We start from the raw sequence: 24,081 nt of genomic DNA, 5'->3' as shown, positions 1-24,081 counted from the left end.
AAGGACCTGTATCCAGAATATAAAAACTCTCACAACTCAATCAGAAAAACAATCCAATAAAAAGTGGGTAAAAGAGGGGCTACTCAGTGGCGTACTGGTTAAGTTCATGTACTCCACTTTAGTGACCCAGGGTTCGCAGGTTCACACCCCAGGCACGGACCTAGCACTGCTCGTCAAGCCATCCTGTGGCAGCATCCCACATGAAATAGAGGAAGGTTGGCACAGATGTTAGCTCAGGGCGAATTTCCTCACCAAAAAAAAAAAGATAAAAGAAATGAACATATACTTCACCCGAGAAGATATTTCTATGGGAAAGAATCACATGAAAAGACACTCAGCCCTGGAAGTGATGACGGAAATGCAAATGAGTGCTCCCCAAGACAACACTCCATAGCTGGGAGGACGCCAAGCATTAAAATGCCTGACCCTACCAAGGCCGCCGGCCTGAGAGTGGGGCAGTGGGAACTCTCCCACACTGCTGGCGGGGAATGTAAAACGTTACAACCACATGGGGAAGGAACTCTCAGATTCTTAAAAAGGTAAGCACCTCCCTGATGGATGGCATAGCCACCCACTCCTCAGTATTTACCCAAGGGAAACGAAGGCACATGTCCACACAGACGCTGTAGGAATGTGCGCATTTCTAACCACCAAACAAACTGAAATCAACCCAATGACCATCAACAGGAAAACGGATTTTTTAAAAAGTGTGGTGCAGCTTAACAGTGGAATACTACTCAGCAATCAAAAGGGAGCAGCTTTTGATACTCACGTTAACATGGATACATCTCAAAATTATGCTCCGTGGAAAGCCAGACAAAAACCAACACTTGCTGTATGATTCCATTTACATAAAACTCTAGAAAATGCGGAAAGACATGTACAGTGGTTGGGGACGGGGAGGAGAGATCACCAATGGGGACGAGGAGACACCTGGGTGCCTGGAGACCTTCGTCCCCTTGCATGTTGTTGGCCTCAGGAGTGCATGCCCATGTGAAGACTGACCAGGTTGAATCCTTTAAACAGAGATGCTCAGGCCTCCATAAAGCCATTTAAGACAATGACCTGCACGTTTCTGAAGCATCCTACTCCCGGCTTGGAGACTGGGAACGCAGGAGATGCTGTCCTTGTGCTCACTGCCCAGTTCACAGGCCAGGAGGCTGAGGGTCGGAAAGGTGAGCCCCCGGCCACTCAGCCCACCTGTCTACATTTCTTCTGACCAGAGCAACCTCGCCCCTACCTCGCGCCGTCCTGTGTGCCTCGAGTCCACCTCGAAATCTGCCTCCCCGCCAGGGGGAGCGCTCAGAGCAGCGGCATGTACCCTCTGACTGGGGTGTCTAGCTGTGGGTATGCCTGTCCTTGCAGCCTTCCCAGCCTCACCGCACAACTCCCAGGCTGGTGCCCACCCAGGGTGCCCCCCGAGGGCCCCCAGAAGACCCGCGGCAGTTCGGGGATCCAGCCGGGGCCTCGACCCCAGCCCTGCCCACAAACCTCCCAGCTGCTCTGGGGAAGACGGGTCATGCCCTCCTGGACCACGGGACACTCGTCTGGGTGTCGAGGCAGTGGTGGTGCCTTTGTGATGCCCCCCAGGGGCTGCCCCAGCTGAAGGCGGGCTGACACTGTTCCTGACATGGGCTCTCGGCCCACACCCTGCCCAGGGCTCTGAAGCTGCCCAGGCCTGGCGAGCCCCGACACGGCCGGCGAGCCCTGGCCTGAGGTCAGCCCAGTCTTGCTTCAAGTTCACCCACACTCATGTGGACGCTGCACAAACACCTGGGGCTGCGGCAGGGGCGTCGCGGGGGCTCCAGGGGCAGGGTTTCAGAGACAAGCATGGGGAAGGGGCCACGTGCCACGGAGCAGCGTGTGACACACAAGACATGCCAGCAGAAGGTCCCGGGCGCTTTGTGAGGCATCTGCCCCTGGCCCAGCACACACCCTCTTCTCTTGGCCCCACTCAGTCTGGGCCTCCCCCAGGAGCCTGGCCTCCCTCTCCTCGAGCTCCCCACGCCACCCCCAGACTGGCGTTGAGAGTGACCAGTGCTGTTCACAGCGCACCCAGCCTGTCCCCAAATAAGAATCATCTGACTGAATCCAACAGTCCAGTCCCCTAGGCAGGGGGAGCAGAGGGACACTGGGGACTGGGAGGTCTTGGCAGGAGGAACCTGGAGGCTGGGCCCAGACCATGCCAACAAGAACACGGAGGCAGGTGGGAGGACCAGAGGTCCAGGCCAAGTGAACCCCAAATCCAGGGGAGGGTGCTGGTGATGTGCATGGGGCGTGGCAGGAGTGGCTGCCCCAGAACTGCTGGCAGAGCAAGGACAAAGACAAGCAGGGAGCAGGGGGAGGGGCCCCCAAGAACCCAAGGAGGGCCGATGCCGCTTGGACCCGGGGCCCGGGGCGGTGCGGCCTCAGCTGCAGGCGCCAGGAGAGCAGGATGCGCAGGTGGAGCAAGCGCAGGGCTCCTGTACCACAGCTCCCACTGGGCCTGCCGGGCCGCAGACAAGAGCCGACCACTGACCCCTTGTGAGGGTGGGGTCTTAGCAGGCGTGGGGTTCCCACGAGGACATTCACACAGCAAAGCAAACCTCTGCTTCCCCCGAAGCTGGGACCCGCCCCCCCCCCACAGTGGACGGGCAGCCCCCTCTTGCCTCCAGAGCTGGTATTGCTGACTGGTATCAACATGCCGAGACTCCCGATGCCCCCAGGAAGAAGGCGGCATGCGGGGGCCCCAGACACCAGCCTGTGCTCTGCCATCCAAGGCCAGGCCTGGGTCCCCACCACCCCAAAAAGGCTAAGATCCAGAGAGAGAAGCAGAGATAACAGTCACGGACAAGGGGCTTCCACAGATCTACTGATGAGAAGCACTCCTAGACCACGGGTTGGCACACTGCAGCCCCACGGGCCACATCAGGCCCAGGCTTGGTTCTGCAGAGGCGGTGCACTGGAACACAACTCAATGGGGAAGCTGGCGCGGGCCAGCGTGAGGCTGGGCCACTGCCTTGAGAGTGTGGGCGCCAGGCCTGGGGCTCAGAGGGCCGCTGGGTCTGAGGTCCACACTGGGCCAGCAACCCGATGGAGCCTGAGAGCCTGGTGCCCACAGGAGTGTGTGGACCTTCGAGACAAAAGGCCCCATCCTCCTCTCCCTAACCCACCGTGCTCAGGATACAGGTCTCCAAAATGCCTTGGGCCTAGACCCTGCCCCACCCCCAGGGGAAGAGCCCAAAGTCCCCGTGAGAGGGGGCATCCGGGGCAGGGATAAGGACAGGAGGGAGGGGACAGGGAAGCAAAAAGAAGAGACTCCAAGCAGCTCCACACACTCAGTACCAGAACCTGTATTAGTCAGGGCTCCCCGAGGAACAGAACCAAGAGGATGCACGCAGATGCACCTAAGAGGAGATTCATGCTAGGAACCAGCTCAGGCAGGTGCGGAGGCTGGCAGCCCCATGATCTGCTGTCTGCACGCTGGAGACCCAAGAGCCCGTGCTGCAGCCAGTCGGAGTCCAAAGGCCCGGGAACCAGGAGCACCCATGCCCACGGGCAGAAGGCGGACGCCCCAGCTGGAGGAGCGAGTGTGGGAACTGGCACCTCCTCCACCTCCTGTCCATTTGGGCCCCAACAGACTGGATGATGCCCGCCCACACTGGGGAGGCACCTGCTGAACCAGATGCTAACCTCTTCCAGAAACACCCTCACAGACACACTCAAAAACGATGTTTCACCAGCTACCTGGTGTCTCTCAGTCCAGCCAGGAGACACATAAATTAACCATCACACAGGCGTGGGGTCTGTTGCAGTGACCCTCAACTCCATCACTGTGCGAAAGCAGCCATAGACAACAGCCGCAAAAATGGGCAAAAGCAGACCAGGTGGACGACCACATGTGTCCTGAAGGCAACAGTCTGCTGACCCCAGGACCGGCCAGCACCTCGTCGTCACCCGGCACTCACTTTCTGTGGCTCATTACAGGAACACGGTTAAGTTCAGGCTGGAAGGGCCCGTCCCTGAGCCCAGCGCAGGGGAGGACTTGTGCATCAGATCAGAGCCTGGAGGGATGGGGTGCTCCGGGTGCAGGGTCAGGTGCAGCAAGAGCCCAGAGGCAGCACAAGGTGGGCTAGGAGGGGACCAGGCCTTACACCTGCCACTAAGCCCTGGACAAAAAGCCCCCTTCCTTCTCGGCCACAGCAGGCCCCAGAACCCACTGGGCAGGAGGGAGGTGTGGGCACTGTGGTGCTCGCTGCCTGGGCCCCCAAACTGGCTGTGAGTCGGGGTGAGTCCCTCCCCTCACGGAGCCTGGCTGCGGATTGGGCTGTGTGCAGAATGCCCAGTCCAGTGCTGACGCAGCTGTTGGGACCTGGGCCCCAAGAGAAATAAGCCACGTCGAGTCCAGTGAGGAGGAGTGCCAGGGCATGAAGAGTGAGCCCTCGAGTGGCTGCCCCTCACAACATGGGTGGCCAGTTCTTGAGGCCCCCCAGAGAGGTGTATCTGCTCTGCAGCAGCCTCACTGTCCACCCCATCAGAACAGTGTGGGTATCTGTGCAGTGCACATGGTCATGGTCCTAGTTCACAGAGGGTCCCTTAGTCTCTGACACACCCATATGGGACGGGCCCAGAGACAGGTGCGAGGGGACGCAGAACAAGCCCTGTCCTCCCTCCAGTCGGGGCCAGCTCCCTGGAGAAGGCCTGCAGCAGCAGGGCAGAGAGCAGTGGAACCAGCCTGCAGTTGCTGTTTAGTGAGGAAGCACTGTGCGTCCACACGGAACCCTACCAGAAACACATGCCAACAATCTGTGCACTCAGGCAACAGCACCTCATGACACAAACGCCAAGTGACACACACCCGAGCACTGTGGGGCTGCCTCGAGCAGGCGATGACAAGCAAGCCAGAGCTAAGGGGCAGAACCAGACATCACCCCCACACCAGCATCAGAGGGCAGTCCTGGGACACTGACAACAAGCCGCCTCTCCCTCTGTGGGGCTATGGGGGGGGCCTCGGGCTGTACTGCTATGATCTGTGTAGTTCCCATATTTTCTTACACTCCAACAAAAGCTCATTTTAATAAAAAAAAAAACAGTGCAATATGACAATTATCAAAACTACTATAAATAGGGTTTAAACATAAACGGAAAGTAAATTATATCTCAATAAAAAGTAAACAAAGTGGTTTCTCAAACCGAATATTGAAATAGAATCAAACCATTATAAAAAACATCCGAAGCCACCCAACAATAAGGACCCAGTATCTGAAATGCTATCCAAATGCACAGCACTAGACAGACAGATGCTCAGAGGACAAGCGGCAGATGAGCGGGTGTGCCCAGGTGGGGCGCAGGCACACCTGATGTCTGTGCTCTACTGCACAGAATCCGTCCCGAGACTCACAGAACCCAGACCCAATGTGCCCCAGGTCTGAATTACAATGTGCCCCAGGGAGCCCAATTACTCACTACATACGAAACTGAAGGTATCAGAGACATGATGAAAGATCAACTTTCCATAAATGCACTTCAGCAAAAACCTGACACGAGAATGCAAAGTTCAGGCAGGAAACGGGGCAAGAAGTGGACTGCAGGTTCACCCCAGGCCACAGCCCTCCAATCACCCCAAACAGTAGCACAGCCTTGCTGGCAGCTGGAGAGAACTCACTTCAGATGGGATGGGGCTGGGGGAGAGGGGTGTGAGAAGGGCTGGAGCCAGCAATCCACAGCACTCATCCACACAGAGGTCCTGGGGAAGACCCCAGCACGAGGGGCGCTTACACAGCACCCACACTCGGAGCGGCTCCAAGGCCCGGCGCACGGCCCCGCCCCTGCTCGGTGGGCCAGCTCTGCCCCCACACTCCAGGCCCCCTGCACCCTTCTAGCTCTGATGGGGTCTGGGAGGAGATGAAGCAGCTGGGAGGGGCCCCAGGAGGGAACAACCCAAGGTCTGTGCACGTCACAATGTGAGCCCATCAGCTTTGTTCACAGGAGGGACCTGCTTTCACAGGGGAGCAACCAAACTCCCAGAAGCAGCAAGGTGGCAAGAGAGGTAGAGGAGAGGTGGCAGGGATCAGAGGCAGAACCAAGACCTGGCCTGTGGCCCGCTGCTCAGCTGCCCAAGCCTCAGAATCATCTGGGAGCCAGAAACATGGTTACAAGTGCAGGCACACCTGCCAGTTGGCCCCTCCATCTCTGGGTCTCCAGGTCTCGGGCCCTGGAATCTAGAATGTTCTGGCTGACTGGGGCAGTGCCTGTTAATCCCCAGATCTGGCTGAGGCTGGTCATGCTAGTCCCCGGCCCTACTTCACAGGACTCAGGGAGATTGTCTCCATCCTGGCACGGCCCGGCCGCCCTCAGCGCTGGGGGACTGAGGCGGCAGAGCCCGTGAAGGGCCTGGCCTTCTCACCAGGGGACCAGGTGGCCGTCTGTGCATGTCCGTCCTGGACAAGGGGAGACGGGTCCGCTCGCGTGTGTCACTGAGAGAGGTGAGAGCCAGGGCCACAGGGCCTTGTGCACGGGTGTGCACAGCGGCCGTGCTCCCAAGCACCAGACCCAGTGACCTGCTGTCCTCCAAGGGGAGGTGTTGGTGACTCAGCCACCACGACTCGCAGGCCACTCAGAGAGAAGGTGACTGCCGACACGCACAACTTTGACACCCCTTGGAGGTGCAGACACAAAGGCCAGCTGGGGCAGCCCACCAACCCGGAAGTCTGGAGCAGAGCCTGACCACGGCAGGAGGGCCGCAGGGCTGCCCGGGCTGGGAGGCATGTGTGGGAGACCCTCACCGCGGGGTAGCCACAAGAGCGCAGACAACTCTGCATCTTCTGACAGGTAAATGATGCTGCAGTGTTGAAAACGAGAGCCACTTAGAAGACAAAGTCATCTGGGAAGCAGTCAGAGTTGCTCCAGAAGCATCTGACCTTGAGGTCAGAGGCGGCCTGAAAAACGCAGCCCGCCACTGCCAGAGGAGCTCAGGGTGGCCAGTCTGGGGGACAGCAGGTGGCAGGCAGGAGACACGCCAGGGGCTACCCGGAGCTGCCTCCTTCCCTGCAGAATTCCCCGCGTCCAACGCCACACTCTGGCTGGTGCACTATCACTCCAGTTCAGACACAGGGAGCGGGTGCGGGAGGCAGGGCCAGAACCCCCAGACACACGGTATGGGCCAGGGCAGTGGGGCAAGGCGGCTTCTCACACAGGGGTGGGCCTGGTGTGGGGGAACGCCAGCACTGGTGCACCAGGCACCCTCTGCCTGGCACTGAGTCTGCGTTTTCTCTGGGGTGCAGAGCTGGAGTGGGCAAGCCCACACCTGGCAAGCAACAGGCACTCAGTAAACACCTGTGGACAGACTGGAAGACCGGGAGGACATGGGGACACCACAGGATGGTGTGGGGTGACAGGCCCACATTACGAGTGGGTGAACAAGGACAGCAGGTCCAATGAATGGACAGGTGCTGGGGGGTCTGCTGGGGAGCTGGGGACAGGCCCTGTAGGTGTCTCCTCGTTATCCCTCTTCCACCGGTGGCAGGGGACACAGCCCCAGTGACTCAGCAGCAAGAATGGCTCCCAGGCTCCCCATCTACCTTGGTCTGCCTCAGCTCACAACACCTCCAGAGAGGGGTCCTCTCCAGGCCCAGTCCAGGGCAGCTGGTGGTCCCCAACCTGTCCACAGACACGGGGGGGCTCTCCGATCAGCTCATGCACAGGGGCCGGCAGTACTCCTAGGTCCCAACTGTGGAACAAGGTGGAGAGATGTGGATAAATCCTACAACCGTGCAGACGCAAGCAGAGTGACGCTCCACGCACGTGGCAGGGAAGGCTCAGACCCCACAAGTAAGCTGCAGCAGAAGGGCGGGGCCCCAACTCCTCTTCCCACTGGCACCCTTCCAGGAGCGTGACACTCCTGACTCGATGAGTCTGAGTGTGGCCCATGCTGCGGGATTTCTGAAAGCTCCTGGGGGACCTCAGGAGATGTCATGTCCCACACTGGCTCCACACACACTTCCACGGAACCCAAGTCAGCTCAGAAACTAGAAGAGACCCGTCTCCTAGCCAGGCCCTCATGCACCCACCAATCACCCAAAGGGACCACCGGGAACACTCCCTGAGACCTCAGCTCACCACCCTCAGCCGGTTCTTCCCATCCACTCCCACCTAGGGGGGCTCCCATCCCCCTCAGTGAGTCTCCTGAGCGGGAGGGGGACTGGAGGGGGGTCTGACTCAGGCCCGCAGGCATTTTCAAGGCACCCTGGAAGGCCAGCTACCACCCTAAGGAGACAGAAGTGGGCATGACTCTCATGTGACCCTCAGGACAGCCTGCAAACTGGAAATCTTTATCATTCTTGTTTCACAGGTGAGCAGATGGGCTCAGGAAGGCCAGAGGATTTACCCGCGTGGTACCACAGGGCTTCTCACTCCAAAACCACTTTTCTTCTCTGTAGCCAGGTGCTTCCCAGAGCTGGGGTGTCCCAAGGTGGGTGATGTGTGCTGGGGAAGGGGTTGAGCTGACTCAAGGATCCCTGACAGCCTCACCTGGCAGAGGGGCAGCAGGGAGGAGCCGGGAAGGCTGCAGGAGAGGGCGGGACCTCCTGGGGCCAAGGGGCAGGACAGAGGCTGCAGGCACACCTGCACACACTGTGCCCAGCGGACAACCCTCATCCGTCAGCCCAGCACGCCAAGAGCCCACCCCACCCAGACCCCCTCCCAGGCCCAGGAGGGGCAAGTGCCTGCCATCTGTCCTCCACAGGCTGCCCTGCCCACATGTGGCTTCCAGCCTCAGTTTCCCATGAGGGTCAGAAGAAAGGACCTGAGGGCCAGCGCCCACACAGGGATAGAGTGGGCTGCGGTGGTTGTCGTGGCCCCGCCGTCCATCTGCTCACGCTCGTCCCATCGCCCGCCGAGCTCCCCAGCCAGCCTGGGCTGTGTCCAAGCACTAAGCTGCCTTTAGAGACTGGGATCCGCTCCTGGGCGGGAGGGATTTAGCCAGCATCGGCCCCGTTTAGAGGAGATTACACGCTGATTGCTCAGGGTCAGCAGACAGGCTGCTGGCCAGCGAAGCCCTGGGGCTGGTGGTGGTCCCCACAAGCCCCGGCTCTTCTGCCCAGGGACACAGAGGCCATGCCTGGGGCCTGTGGACAAGCCTGTCTTCCACAGCAGCTGGCTTCCAGACACAAACCTCCATTCAACGGCTGCAGTGAGGGCAGCAGGGGCAGCTGCCTGCCCGTCTGTCCCAGGCCACGGAGGATGGCTCGGCAGGCACAGCTGTCAGAAAGACGCCATGGTGGCAATGCCACAAGAGCAGCCCAGGAGCTCTCATGTCACCTCCCACCTCAGCACGTCTCCACACTCACCAGGCCCGTTCTGGGAAGGGACACTCAGCTAGCCTCACAGTCAGCAAGTGGCCCGAGACTCTAAGTCAGGCCATGTCCCTGTAAGGACTCGGAATTTGCAGCTTTGGGGATGAGAGTGGAGCCTGTGGAGAGGTGGGCGTGGGCTGCGATGCTGACATGATGCTCACCTCTGCCCAGAGAGGCTCTGAAGGCAGACGGGCCTGTCAGCAGCTGCAGCCAAGGTGAGAGAAAGGGTCTCAGGGGCGGAGTGCCCCTACATCTGACATTCCGTCAGTCACCCCAGCAGGGTGCCCAAGGGACCAAGAGAGGTTCCCACATCCCGAGGAACTGAGGACTCTGCTATGCCCATGAAAAGAGGTGAGAACTTGAGGATCAGGGCAGGACAGCCTGGACCCTCTGTTGAAGCCAGGCGTCTGGTCTCCCAGCCTCTCCCTTCCTCCTACACACCGAGGTCACCTGGAGGAGTGAGGCCTGCGGGATCCTTCCTGTGCTGTCTTTGACTGCCACACGTGCATGCAGACGTACGCACACAGGCACGTATGCACATGTCCACTCTGTCCCAGCGCAGGCACGGGGGCTCACCATGCGCTGCTCCTAACTCATCCTGGGCACTGGCTTGTGCAGAAGCCCAGGGCCATATTGCAGCCCACACAGCTGCAGTACCGCTCCAAGTCGCAGCAGCCGCCCAGCAAACCACAGCCAAGGAAAGTGCTTCTGGCCCAGGCGCACTCCAGCTCCCAGCCTCACTGTCCCACCTGGGTCCTGAAAACAGAAGGCATTCTAGACTCAGCCGGCGCAGGCACAGAGAGCCTCCACAGTGGAGGCGAGAGACATGGATACCCAGAGAGAACAGGGGAGGAGGTGTGCGTGGCAGCAAAGCCTGCGGAGACCCCGCCTCCCCAGCCTGGCATCTGGAGCACACCCACACCGACCACAGATCCAGTGAGTCCTGCAGACCCGTCCCGAGGCCAGTGAAGAAGAGAGCAGGCGTCTCTGGGATGGAGTCCAACCCGAGCGCCCCAGGAGGGGCCAGAACGGGGCACGGCAGGGCAGAAAGGGTCTCCCAAGGGTGGCGGGCACCTGAAACGACAGTGGAGGCACCCGACACCAAATGGGGCACATATGTCACACTTTCGGAGGGACCCACAGGGCAAGCAGCTAGTGAACGCCCGAGCGGGAGCTGATCGCAAGTCTGACCAGTGGCCATCTCCACACCCTCCCCTGACTGCTGCCTGGGTCAAATGCACAAGGCCAGGAAGCTAGCAGCTCACCAGGAGGTTCACCAGGAGCCAAGCCGACACCGACAGGCTGAGCCCAGATGGAAGTCCCAGGGACCTCCTGAAAGCACAGGGCACAAAGACACAGAAGGAGCACACTCTTCTTTTGTCAAGAATCTAACCAACTCGACCAGTGACTTTTCTTTTCAACCATGTGCATTCTATTACTTCTCAAGGTTAAAAAAAAGGGACTCTCCCTGACTGATGGTGACCATGATCAGCCCCGCCAGTCCCAGGCTGAAGACCCAGCCAGCAAACCCTGCTCAGGAGTGCAGACCACACAACACAAACCACAGGGCCTAAGGGAAAGACTTATCAGTGACACGTAAAATGAGAGAAACCCAATAAAACCAGAACACACGATCAGGACAGCGGGGTACTGGCAAAAGGATAACCGCATGGATCAACGGGCCAGGAGAGAGCGCCCAGTAGGCGAGCACACACACGACCAACTGATTTTTGACAACAGAGCAAAAAGCAATTTCATAGAAAAAGGATAGCCTCTTCAACAGCTGGTGCTGGAACAACCAGACATCCACATGCAAAAAAGTGAATCCGGACACAGACCCTAGACCTTTCACAAAAACTAGCTAGAAATGAACCACAGACCTAAATGTTAAATGCAAAACTTACAATTTGTAGACAAAAACACAGAAGAAGCTATGTGACCTTGGGTTTGGTGATGAAGATCTTAACACCAAAAACATGATCTATGAAAGCAAAGTGGCATTAAAAGTAAAAATTCTGGGGCCGGCACAGTGGTTAAGTTCACACATTCTGCTTCTTGGCGGACCAGGGTTTGCTGGTTTGGATCCTGGGTGCAGACACGGCACCACTTGGCAAAAGCCATGCTGTGGTAGGCATCCCGTGTATAAAGTAGAGGAAAATGGGCATGGATGTTAGCTCAGGGCCAGTCTTCCTCAGAAAAAAGAGGAGGATTGGCAGTAGTTAGCTCAGGGCTAATCTTCCTTAAAAAAAAAGTAAAAATTCTGCTCTGAAAAACACTGTGAGAATGAAAAGACAAGCCAGAGACCGGGAGAAGATATCTGCAGAACAAGACTTGTGTCCAAAATAGACCAAGAACTCCTAACACTCAACAATAAAAAACAAACCAACTCAATTTCAAAATGAGCAAAAGATCAGAACAGACACCTCACCAAAGAAGACATACAAACAGCAAATAAGCACGTGAAAAGATGCTCCATGTCATGTGTCATGAGGGAACTGCAAATTAAAGCACAATGAGAGGCCACCACACCAACTAGAATGGCAACATCCAGAGCACCAGCACCACCAAGTGCTGCCGAGGACGTGGAGCAGCAGGACTCTCCTTGCAGCTGGTGGGCAGGCAGAGCGGCGCAGAGGCTGTGGAAGACAAGGTTTGGCGGTGTTTATACAACTAAACCCACTCTCACCCTATGATCCAGCGATCGTGACTTTTGGTGTCTGCCCAGATGGGTGAAAACTTACATCCACACAAACACTTGCACATGGATGTTGACAGTAGCTTTGTTCATAATCATCCAAAACTAGAAGCAACCAAGATGCCCAGTTTGAATAAACTGTGGTACAGCCAGAGAATGAAGTATCATTCTGTGATTTAAGAAAAAATAGAGCTATCAAACCACAGAAAACCATGGATGAATCTTAAATGCTATTTCTAAATGAAAGAAGCCAATCAGAAAGGCTGCACGGTGTATGACTCCAGTCACGCAACATTCTCCAGTCACACAACATTCTAGAAAGGCGCAGCTACGGGGGCAGCAAGGCAGCAGTTGCCGGGGTTCGTGGGGCAGGGCAGGGGGTGAACAGGTGACGCACAGGGGGGTTTTCTGAGGCAGTGAAACTATTCCGTATGACACTGTAATGGTAGACAAACGACACTATGCATTTCTCAAAACCCAGATAACAGCACAAAGAGTGAACCTTAATGTATGCAAATTTTAAAAAATCATTTAGGAGGCCAGTGGATCTCAGAACGGAATACAGAATGTGGGAAAACAATCTAACTGTTTTACAAACGGATGAAACCACCTCACTGAAGGGATGGGGAACAAGGTGCTTCTTAAGTAACTTATTGGGAAACGAGCAGCATGGATAAGACCAAAGGCAAAAGGAACTGCACATAAGCACTGTGCTCTAATTGACAGACTATTTCCCAAGGAGGTACAGATCAGCACTTCTGACTCCACTGTGAGGTGTGCTGGACAAGGCGGTCATGTGACTGTGGCTGTTGGGGAGCCAGGTGTCTCACTGGTGGACGGAGGTTACAGATGAGCAAGGGGAGGCAGAGGGATCGATCCATGTGGGGAGGGGACACAGCTGGAGACATCAGTGTGAACTCATGCTGAGCTTAGCATACACACAGGTGGCTGCATCTGAACTGTTCATAGATGTGTGTGTAAATTTGTGCCAGTGTACACACATCTGTCTCCTGGCTCTGTCAGCCAAGAGGGCCCAGCAGCAATGAGCACACCCAGCACCCATGTCTTGGCTTCTAACACCTTTCTCCGATAAGGGAACCAGGGCTCCTTGAAGAAACAGCTGATTCCAGGGGCAGGAAACACACAGGATGAGCCTGGAGCATCTTGTAGTGCTCAAAACGAAAGGGAGGGAGGGAACATGGGAAGGAAGGAAGGAAGGAGGGAGGGAGGGAAGGAAGGAGAGGAAGAGGGAGGGAGGGCAGGAAGGAAGAAGGGAAAGAGACAGAAGGAAGGAAGGAGGGAGGGAAGGAAGGAAGGAGGGAAGAAAGGACAGAAGGAAGAGGGAAGGTGGGAGGGAGGAGGGTAAAGCAGGGAGGGAGGGACAGAGGAAGGAAGGAAAGAGGGAAAGGAGGGAGGGAGGTAGGAAGGAGGGAAGAAAGGACAGGAGGGAGGGAGGAAGGAAAGGAAGGACAGAAGGAGGGAAACAATCACAACGATGGTATGTCAAAAGGCAGAGCAGCCAAATGGAAGAGCTGCCAGGGGCCATAGCTGGAACAAGTTGAGCAAGGAAATAAAGCAGCATTAGATCATAGTCCAAACATAAAATAAACACCCATGAGTCTGTACCAATATAAATGAATGGATGAACAAATAAATAAAGGGGAAGAGACAAGCCTCCCATGCAGAAAAATTCCAAGTAATGTATGTAGATTCTTCCCCTCGAGGAGGGGAGCATACTCCCTACTCCTTGGGTGGGGGCTGTGCAGTTTCAAGGGGGGAGCACCTTGACAGTGGAGGCGCCCAACTGACACGTCAGCTGGGGGATCAATGCCAAGGTCAGCATCAACAGAGATGAGTCACGGACCCCTGACAGGCGTGAGGAGAAGGGCACTTCACCCCGTGGTCCTCCTCCCTAAACCCATAGCCCCAGTCTAATGATGACAAAAACATCAGACGGATCCCAACTGAGGGACACTGGACAAAATATCTGACCAGTCCTCCTCAAGGCTGTCAGAGTCGCCACACACAAGGGAGGCCTGAGAAACTCAACAGCAAGGGCCTGGGGACCCACGAGGACTAAGTGCCCTGCAGGGCCTGGATGGGGTCCTGGGCAGGGAGAGCTCAGGGAGGAGGAGGAAGGATGGACTCAAGTTAAGATGTGCATTGCTGGCAGTCATCAACTGTACCAAACGCTCCGCAGTGGTGAAGACGTCAGAGACGGGCAAAGGGTGGTGGGCACACAGGGACTCTGAACCATCTTTACCGTTTTCCTGTAAATCTAAAACCATTCTCAAGCAGCTTACTTTGAAAAATCAATGAAAAAAGGCAGGACAGCTGTACACGTGTTAACCAGTTTAAAAACAGAAACCCTGCAACCCAGGCAGGCTGCATCTCGACAAGGCCCGAGGCCTGGCACCGGGCGTGTGTCTCGAGGGAGGCAGGCCTCCGAAAGGGGACGGAGAGCAGGCGGGCAGGTCGCAGGAGCAGGTTCTGCGCTCACCTGGCATCTCCTGGGAACTCAGTCACACAGAAGCACATGCTAAACTCTCATCGTGCTCATGCTGCTCCCTCAAATGTCGACCACTCTGGAACAAACTCCCATTTTCAAAACAAGTGTCATAGCAGGAGAGACTGCTTCACAGAAGAAATCAATCAAACCTGACAGGCCAGACACCACTTCTCCCTCACCACACTGGCCAGGAGGACAAAGTCAGAAGACACCGGGTGCTGGTGAGAACGCAGACTTGCTCGTCCACTGTGAGGCTGCCCCGCCCGAGTGAGTGGAATGTCCACATTCCCAGCCTCTGCGCCAGGCGACGGGGTGACAGCAGGCAGGGCCGGGGGAACACAGCTGTAGAAAGCCTGCCTGGTGCGCCCCCTTCCAGGGGCCAGCATCCCCTCTGACCACCCAGGGAATCCCTCAGGCTGGTAGACAAGCCGAGACCTCTGCAGTGCATGCCAGACAGAGTGTGAGTGGGCCCAGGCAGCAGAGGACAGGAGCCTGCAGACTGGGGTCCCCGGCTGCCCTGATGCCGTCACGGAGGGAGAACTGCTCCACTGCCAGGGCTTCAGGGAGGAAACCAAGGCCCAGGGAAGGGACCGCTCAGGGCCACATCACGTCTTGCTGACACACAGCCCTCACACTGAGCCCTGGCGCTCCCACCTGTGGAACGGGGACCTGACAGCTCCTCCCTCCTGGTGCAGACGGAGCTGGGCACCTCCCAGCATCACAGTCAGGACACACTGGACAGGGACCACGAGCCCCGAGGCAGGCAGAGTAGGCACAACAAAGACTGGGCTGACAGGTGAACTAGAGGGCGGCAACACCCAGCCATGCAAGAGCTAGGTTTGCGTCAGCAGAAGGCAGCATGCGGCCAATTTTTTAAAAAAGCAAAAGGAAAGAAAAGACAAGAGTGAGGTGCCTCGCCTGCAAGAGCAGGTGGGACGGTGACCCCAAGGGCTGGTGTGGGGACTGCAGGGTCAGCAGGCATGGGGAGGTACAACAGGAGCAGCTCACCCACAGGGGAGAGGCTGTAGGACTAAATGGGCGTGACTTCCACACAAGGACTCGGATGGAAACTAGTACTGAGGACCCTTCTAACTCGTCTGGGCTCTCGGCCTTCCTCAGTCATTCCCTCCCTGCAGCTCTGCTTCCCCATCCTCTGGGAGAGGAGACTACAAGACGGATGGGAGGGCGGGCGGGAGGAGCAGAGAGAACAGAGTAGCCGCTCCCACCAGCCCTGACCACCCCCACTCCCCCACTTCATGCAGCTGCTGAGCCTGCAGGATGGGAGGGACATCCAGGAGCTGGGCTCAGACAAGTCCCGAGGTGGCAGAGAAGGTTCCCAGAAGCGTCCAGGCTTGAAGGGCAGGCAGGGCTTCAGGAGCTGGGTGAGCGCAGTGAAGGCAGTGGGACAGACAAGGGCTGCTCCAGACCACACTAGGACAAGGAGCAGAGCCCAGGTGACTGTGGGGACAGTAGGGAGGGGATGCAGGCCTGAGCGAGGGGGAGGGAAGGCACTGCTGACGCTGAATCAGGAAGCACTGGCCGTGGGCCGGCCGTGCCCAGCCTACGCTGCCTCAGCTCAACAAACTCCATCCACTGCTTCCCCAGGATGGAAGCGCACTGCACAGACCAGTGCCTGAGGTGGCACCAACAGCAACAAGGGTGTCCAGACCTGGTCTTCCTGCTCTCTCTGGGAGCCCAGCGAGGGTGGGGCTGAGAGTGCACCAGGACCCTGCCCCTGGCCTGCCCTCCACCCGTCATGTCCCCACAGAAACCACCCACTCCCCTGCAGGTAGGAGCTGCCCACCCAGCACACCTGCCCCACTGAAGGTACAGCTGAGGACAAAGAGTGGGGCATCCCACGGCCACTCAGGACAGGAAATACTACATGGTTGACTAAAACCTGTCAGATTGTCTTCCCCACTATGGCGGAGAGCAGGAACAGTGGGACCTGGGACAGATGGGGGGCCTTATTAAGCCAGGTTTGATCACCAGCAAAGTAATTAGGCAAAATGGGCCAGTGGGTGCCCCCCAAATACACACCATTGTATTAGCAGGACCCGGACAGGGCCACAAACACATTCACCGAGGGAGAAGGGCTGCAGGGCCAGCTCCACCACACACCAGCCCACCACAGGACCTTCCGCAGCTCGAACCCACTCACCCGGGACCAGCCAGCCAGTGTCCCTCCCTCTGAGACGGCATTATCTGCACACACTGGGAGAAGCAGAAGCTCCTCCGTGCGCAGCATCATTTCTAAGTAACGGAACCCACTTCAGCTCAAGAAGTAAAGTTTAAGAATAAAAACAATCCACATCTCTAGAGGTGAAAACAAAGACCCAACGAATATTGTCCCCATAAGTCTGCGTTTTTAAAATAAAGATTAATATCTTCAAGCATGACACTAGCCAAAATTAAACATTGGTAAGAGCCCGAGCTGGCACAGCTGCGAGTGAACTGGTGCAAGCTTTCCGGCAGGATCCACTGAGACAGACGCACCTTCCTCTAGCTTCTGCTGGGACCTCCAGCTGAACTGTTCTCATCTCACCCACAACAGGGGAGACTGAGGCTCAGCACTGTGGGGCATCATGTCCAAGGCCATGTGGCCAGTGCGGATGGGAGCCAAGAGGTGACATCAAGCTAAGCACTCAGCTGCCTGGAGAGCACCGGCAGAGAATGCAGGTCTCCCTTCCTCCTGGTTCCCGCAGCCCACCCTCCAGACGCACCCCACAAAACTGAGCCAAGATTCTTACGTTGGCCAAAACGTTTGTGTCTTTGATAGTGAAGAGCTGACAAGTGAAAGATCCCTAAGCTAGAACTAGCCCCATCTACAATAGTCCGTTCTTACAGCACACATGGATGTCAGCTTGTGAACGCAGAAGGGAACTGTGCGCGCTGCCAGAGGCGCTCGGGACAAACTCTGAAGGGAGGACAAGAGCCCAGCCTGCCTCTGAGCTGCGGAGAGGTGAGGCCCATTCCAGAAGATCAGAATGGGGTGAGGGCACTCCTATTCCACATTCTCACAGCTCCCTGGCCTCCCTCTGCGGTGGGTGCATCCCCCCCACCCCGCTTATAGATCCAATGCCAGCAGAGCCTGGCTCAGAGGAGGCACCGATACCTGCTAACAGAGGACAGGACCATGGGTCGGATGACCCACCACTTGCCACCCCCGACCCCACGCCCCCAGTCAGTCGTTTACTGCTGCTAACCGTGCACCTGCTCGCCAGGCAAGGACTTAAGCACCTATGTGGATTAATTCATTCTCTCCTCTTCACTGTCAGAAAAGGCTCCTACTGGTCCCCCAGTGAGGCATGGAGGCTCTGAACAGTCCACACACCTGCCCAAGGCCACTAGGAGCGGAGTTGCCAGGAGGTGGACAGGTGAGGAACCAGCAAGAAGGGTGGATCCTGAGACCAAGGGCCAAGAGCCCACCTGGACAAGGGAAGAGCCAGGTGGGGGAGCAGCCTGCTGTCACAGAAACACACAGGTCAAATGCCTGACACCATACCCGGCCTTTTCAAATACACGACCCTGAGACCAACCCTTTCTGGGTGAGCAATGTTGCACAGAGAGAAGCTAAGGCCCCTGCCCACAGCCACATCACCAGGGGCAGGGCCAGGGTCCAAACCTGGGTGTTCCACCCAGAAACCCACTTCTCCTTCCCCACCCCCTACAGCAGGGCTGGGGAGTCAGGAAGACTGAGAGAAAAACAATGTTTAAATCACCCAGGAGAACTCCTTCAGGAAGGCCTGCCCAGCTCTCCCCTGCCATGCTCTCAAGCAGCCCCGGGTCGAACCTCCTCATCGCGGAGTGGAAACCACACAAGGCTCCCTCCTGACGAACACCCCCAGACCTGTCACCCAAACGCAGGGAAAGGCCTGGGAGAGCGGCTGGGACAGGAAGAGGGCGGGAGAAGCACGGATCCCAGACAAGTAATGATGGTTGTGGGAAGGGCGCCCAGGTGAGCGCTGAGCCGGGAGAGGGGACTGGGGGACCCCAGCCAGCCGGGATGGCCACAGGCAAAGCGAGCCCCCTCCCGGCCTCAGGGAGCTCACCGAAGCCGGTGAAGGCAGCTGCACCAGGAGGGGAGGGGATCTGCTGGAGGTGACGGGGCCGACGCCTGGCCTTTCCCTGCCGGTCACCTGCATCCATCCCACGCCCCCCATCCCCACCGGGAGGCGAAACCGCAGAGGACACACCCCGCGCCCCGAAGCCTGCCCCAGAGCGGGCTACCCAGCGCCCGCCCCCCACACCTCGGCCCGCCGACCCCGGGTGCCCGGTGCTGGCCGGCCTGGCCCGGCGAGGGGTCCGCTCGGCGCAGCAAGGGGGTCGGCCCGGCCCTGTAAGGGGTCGGGGTCGGGGTCGGGGGTCGGAGGTCGGTCGGGGCCCGGCTGGCCCGGCCCCTCACCTCCTTGAGCTGCTCCATCTCGCCGCGGATGGCCTCGTAGTCCACCTCGAGCTCCTCGAACTGCAGCTTGAGCTGGTGCTTCTCCTCCAGCACCGCCAGCCCGTACTCGGCCGCCTGGATCTTCTCGCGCGTGGTCTCGGCCAGCTCGTGCGACAGCCGCTTCACCTCGGCGCGCAGCCACTCAGGCTGCGCCTCCATCACCAGCCGCGCGTACTCCTCTTCCTCGGACGGGGCCGACATGGTGGCCGCGGCCCGGGTCGCGCCGCTCGCACCGAGGCTCTGGCCGGCTCCCGTCCCCGCCGCCGCCCAGCCCGACGGCGCCCGGGCCGCCGCCGCGCAGCCGCAGTGCGCTCCCTGCCGCGCGGGGCACTCTGGGGGCAGTGGTCCCGTCCGCGCGACTGCACGGCCCGCCGTGCCCCGCACGCGCCCGTGATTGGCCCGCGCCCCGCGCTGGGCGGCCCCTCCCATCGCCATCGCCTCGGCCGACGCGGCCCGGGGCATTGTGGGGGCTGTAGTCCCTCCCGCGCGCCGAACTACAAGGCCCGTGGTGCCCCGCGCCCGCCCGTCCCTGCCGTGATTGGCCGCCGTCGCAAAGCCGGAAGCAGTGGTACCTTCCGGGGCCCACGACCCGGGCCCGCGAGGTCTGGCTGACAGTGGGTCGGCTGGACCGCTAAGGGCATACTCGGGTCTGCGCCGCGCTCCCCTCGTGGAGCTCCCGAGCGTCAGGGGGCCGGGGGCCGGCGGGGCGGGGCGGGGCGGGGCGGGGCGGGGCTGGGACTGCACGCCGACGGGGCGGGCTGCTGGCGGAGACGCGCGGCGCACTCGCGTTCCGGGGATGGGGCAGAAGCCGGCGCGCCAGGGACGATCGCCGAGGGAGGCGACCGCGCGGGGCCGGCGACCCACTCGGGACCCGCCACGCGGCCCCGCGCCGACCCCCGCAGCACGGCTCTCGCGGGGCGCAGGGTCCCCTTGCGATGGTCGTTCCGGGCGCAGACCCCTTGAGACGAGGCAGACACCCTGCCGATCCTCAGACTTCCCCCCTTGCTGGGTTTCGTCGGCGTTTCTTGGCTAAATGAATGGCCATCCTCCTGCTTTTCTGTTCCCATCGTCCCTGCTCCACGCGCTAGCTGTGTGGTCTGGCGAAGGCTGCGTTCGTTAGCCTGCGGATCCGTGGATTCCTGTTTTACTCAGTCCGTCACTCTCCTCGTTGACTCAGATGCTCAGATGGCGGCGCGTTTAGCCGGTGGGAGCTCCTCCAAGCGGGCTCCGTGTCCTTGCAACAGGTCGCAACTTGTGAGCACTGCCTTACTTTCTAGTACCACTTGTTCCCGGATCGTCTTATACTGTCTGTATCCCAGACTTGGAATCAGCCGTTTCTCCAAGGAGCCCTGGTTCCTTTTACTGGTTTAATGTTTTATTTGTATGAGAAGAATGTGTCATAATTTTACTTGCGAAATTAAAAAATAATTTTTAGAGCATTCAGCCACAGTAGGAGTAGGACTCCCAACCAGCTCAGTTTGCCTGGGACCGTCTTGGTTTTAGCACTCAAAGTCCCAAGTTCGGAGAAACCCTCAGGCCTGGGCACGCCCTTCAGCCTCAGTGGGAGAGATGTACCGACAAGAAGGGAGAAGGAACAAGCGACCTATTGGCTATTCACGATCCCTTGAGATTCCATATGAGTTTTAAGAGGGGTTTTTCTATTTCTGCAAAAAATGCTGTTGGGAGTTTGATAGAGATTGCATTGAAGCTGTAGAATGTTTTGAGTAGTATTGTCACCTTAACAATATTGTTTTCCAGTCCGTTTACACTGATTGTCCTTCCATATTTATGTTTTCTTTAATTTCTTTAAGCAATGTTTTGTAATTTTCCCTGTACAAGTCTTTTGCCTCATGGTTAAGTTAATCCCTAACTATTTTTTCAAGTTATTGTAAATGGAATTGTTTCCTTAATTTCCTTTTCAGATTCATTGTTAGTGTATAGAAATGCAACTGATTTTTGTGTGTTGATTTTGTATCCTACGCCTTTGCTGGATAAACTCTTTATTAGCTCTAATAGGTTTTTTTGGCATTAAATCTTTAGGGTTTTCTGTGTATAAGACCATGTCATCTGTGGACAAAGATAATTTTACTTTTTCCTTTCCAATTTGGATGCCTTTTCTTTCTTTTCTTGCCTAATTCCTCTGGCTAGGACTTTCAATACTATGTTGAATAGAAGCACAAAAATGGGCATCCTCGTCTTGTTCCTGCTCTTATGGAAAAAGTTTTCAGTCTTACACCACTGAGTATGATGTTCACCATGGGTTTTCATATATGGCCTTTATCATATTGAGGAAGTTTGCTTCTATTCCTAGTTCATTGAGTGTTTTTATCATGAAAGGGCATTAAACTTTGTCAAAAGGTTTTTTGCATCAATTGAGATGATTGTATGGGTTTTTTTTACTCTTCATTCTGTTAATGTGTTGTATTACATTGGTTGATCTTTATATGTTGAACCATCCTTGCATTCTGGGAATAAATCCTGTTTGGTCATGATGTAGAATCCTTTTAATATGCAGCAGAATTTGGTTGGCTATTGTTTTATTGACGATTTTTGCATCAATATTCATAAGGGATAATTGGTCTATAAGGAGGGTATTTTTAAAGGTATATGAAAATCATCCCACTCCCCTGGTTAAGATGATGGGGCTGCATAGAACTGAACATGACACAATGTTAAGAGGGGGAGGGAACAAGGGAGAGTCCCTGTGCTTGCGACTCTGGAACCGAGCCCTGCACACTCCTGCAGAACTGGGAGGGGAGAAGTGCGATCACAGGGGTTTGAATGGTGTTGGGAGTGTGGGGAATTTTTTTCCTTGAAGATTTTTTAATAAAGGAATTATTGTTAATTTTAGGTGTGATTATGTAAGAAAATGTCTTTTTGGGTAAAAACACATCCTGAAGGACTTATAGGTGGAGGACATAATGTTTGGCATTTATTTTGAAATACTCCAGAAAAAAGGAGAGATGGGGATAATGAAACAAGCAGAAGTTGTTGATGGTAGTTGAAGCTGATTGGGGCGGGGGTGGGGGGGGGGCGCACCCTACTACATTGTGCTCTTGACTTTGGAGTCTTTTGAAATTTTTTTAATAAAAATTTTCAAATGTTTTAATCTTGTAATGATATCATCTTCATAAAGCTAGAAAAGAAAAAAGAGAAATCATTTACTTGTCTGCTCTGAATGTGTCAGGCTGACATCTGAGTGCCACTTGGCTTCTAGGTGGCTGCCCCTGCTAGGGACAGAGTGCCTGACGAGTAGACATGAATTCTGACCTCATGCTTTGACCTACTTCTTATTTTAAGGGGAATCTGCTGGTATCCCATTTGTCAGTTGCTCTTACGTGCCTTTATTTTTTAAAATACTGTTATTGTTTGTAGGTAATATGCACATGTTTAAAATTTCAGTTTAAAAGAACATACAACTACACACCATCAACTTAAATAAATCAGCTAGTTGTTTTATCTGCGGAATGAGTTTATTCAGGAACAACCAAAAGAATTGCAATTCAAGATGTACAAGCTGTGGTGCACAAGTCCAGAGAAACCGAGGAAGGGGCTTGCTTTTATGGAGGAAAAGGGAGTTGACATGGGCTGTAATCAACAAAGAATCCACTGGAGGAAACTGGGAGTCCAAAGTGTGGAGGCTTCTCCTCGGTTGGGTTGCTGCAGTCTCTCATTGACTGAGTTGTTGCTGGGCCATCAGAGAAATCTTCTTTCTGCTGGGTAGTAAAGTAGAAGACACCTTCCTGTTGTAGATGCAAATGCACCTCTTTCTGGTGGAGTAATTGACGAGGTGTGATAGGGTCTGAGCACCCTCCCTCCAGGCCTTTCCCACTTCAATTTAGTTGAGATTTCCTATATTAATTTTCACAACACCTATCAGGATAGCTAAAATTAAAAAGACAAAAACCCAACAGCAGTGACAGCAACAAATGCTGACAAAGATGTTGAGAAACGAGATCACTCATACACTTTTTGGGGAAGGCAACATGGTGTAGCCACTCTGGAAAACTATTTGGCTTTTTCTTTTAAAACCAAACATGCAGGGGCAGCCTGTGGCCAAGTGGTTAACCTTGAGTGCTCCGCTGCTGCGGCCCAAGGTTTTGCCGGTTCAGATCCCAAGCACGGACATGGCACCACTCATCAAGCCATGCTGAGGTGGTGTCCCACATGCCACAACTGGAAGGAGCCACAACTAAGAATATACAACTATGTACCAGGGCAGCTTTGGGGAGAAAAAGGAAAAAAAATAAAATCTTTAAAACCAAACATGCCATCACCATCGAACTCAGCAATTTTACTCCTGGGCATTTATCTCAGAAAAATGAGAACTTGTGTTCATGTAGAAACCTGTACACAAATGTTCATAGCAGCTTTATTCATAAAACTGGCAAATTGGAAAAAAAACAAAATGCATTTCATTGGGTTAATGGTTAAACAAACTGTGGTAGACCCACACCATGAAATAGTACTCAGCAATGAAAAGAACGAACGATGGATATACACACCACCTGGGTGAATCCCCAGAGAGTCACACTGAGTGAAAAAAGCCGGTCCCCAGAGGTTACCCAGTATATGATTCCATCATGACACTCTCGGAAGGACAAAATTGCAGAGATGGAGAACACATCAGTGGTTGGGTGGGGGACGGTATAAAAGGGCAACAGGAGGGGCCCTGTGGTCACAACTGTTCTGTGTCTCGCCCTGACATGAATATACACTGGCGATGAACTTGCACTCACCACAGGGAGCACATGTAAACCTCGTGGGTTCTGAATTAGAAGGGCGGCTTGTGTCAAACCAGCTTCCCAGTCATGATACTGTACGATAGTTATGAGAAACAGAACTGAGAAAATATGGTGTGCAAAAATTTGATGAGCAAGTTTTTAACCCAAAGTGCTCATTTCCGTCAAAGAGAAAAGAAACTAATAATATTAAAATTATACGTATTTGTACACAAAAAAATACAGAGGAAAGTAAGCTCCCCCACAAGGAGATATACAAGCATATATTTTCATTTAGAAAAATGATAATGTACAGTACACACTGTTTCCCGTCAGCACATGATGTGTGACGGTATATGGTACACACTGTTTCTTGTCCA

At 55.7% G+C, this 24,081-nt stretch overlaps 1 protein-coding gene across 2 annotated transcripts in view; it reads right to left on the bottom strand.

Moving 5' to 3' along the window:
- BICD2 (BICD cargo adaptor 2) overlaps nucleotides 1–19,323 on the bottom strand; it is a 50,220-nt gene extending 30,897 nt beyond the window's left edge. The window contains exon 1 of one of the 2 annotated variants that reach the window (XM_070590556.1): nucleotides 18,942–19,323. In XM_070590556.1, the coding sequence (XP_070446657.1) occupies nucleotides 18,942–19,181 (240 nt within the window). In that variant the 5' untranslated portion in view covers nucleotides 19,182–19,323. The remainder of the gene's footprint in view (nucleotides 1–18,941) is intronic. The other variant, XM_070590555.1, reaches the window with a different exon arrangement.
- Between the last annotated feature and the right edge of the window lie 4,758 nt (nucleotides 19,324–24,081).

This window comes from Equus przewalskii, chromosome 22 (genome assembly GCF_037783145.1).
Source record: "Equus przewalskii isolate Varuska chromosome 22, EquPr2, whole genome shotgun sequence".
NCBI lineage: Eukaryota > Metazoa > Chordata > Mammalia > Perissodactyla > Equidae > Equus > Equus przewalskii.
The sequence above is the reverse complement of the archived record's forward strand: the minus strand, read 5'-3'. Positions and strand labels throughout refer to the sequence as shown.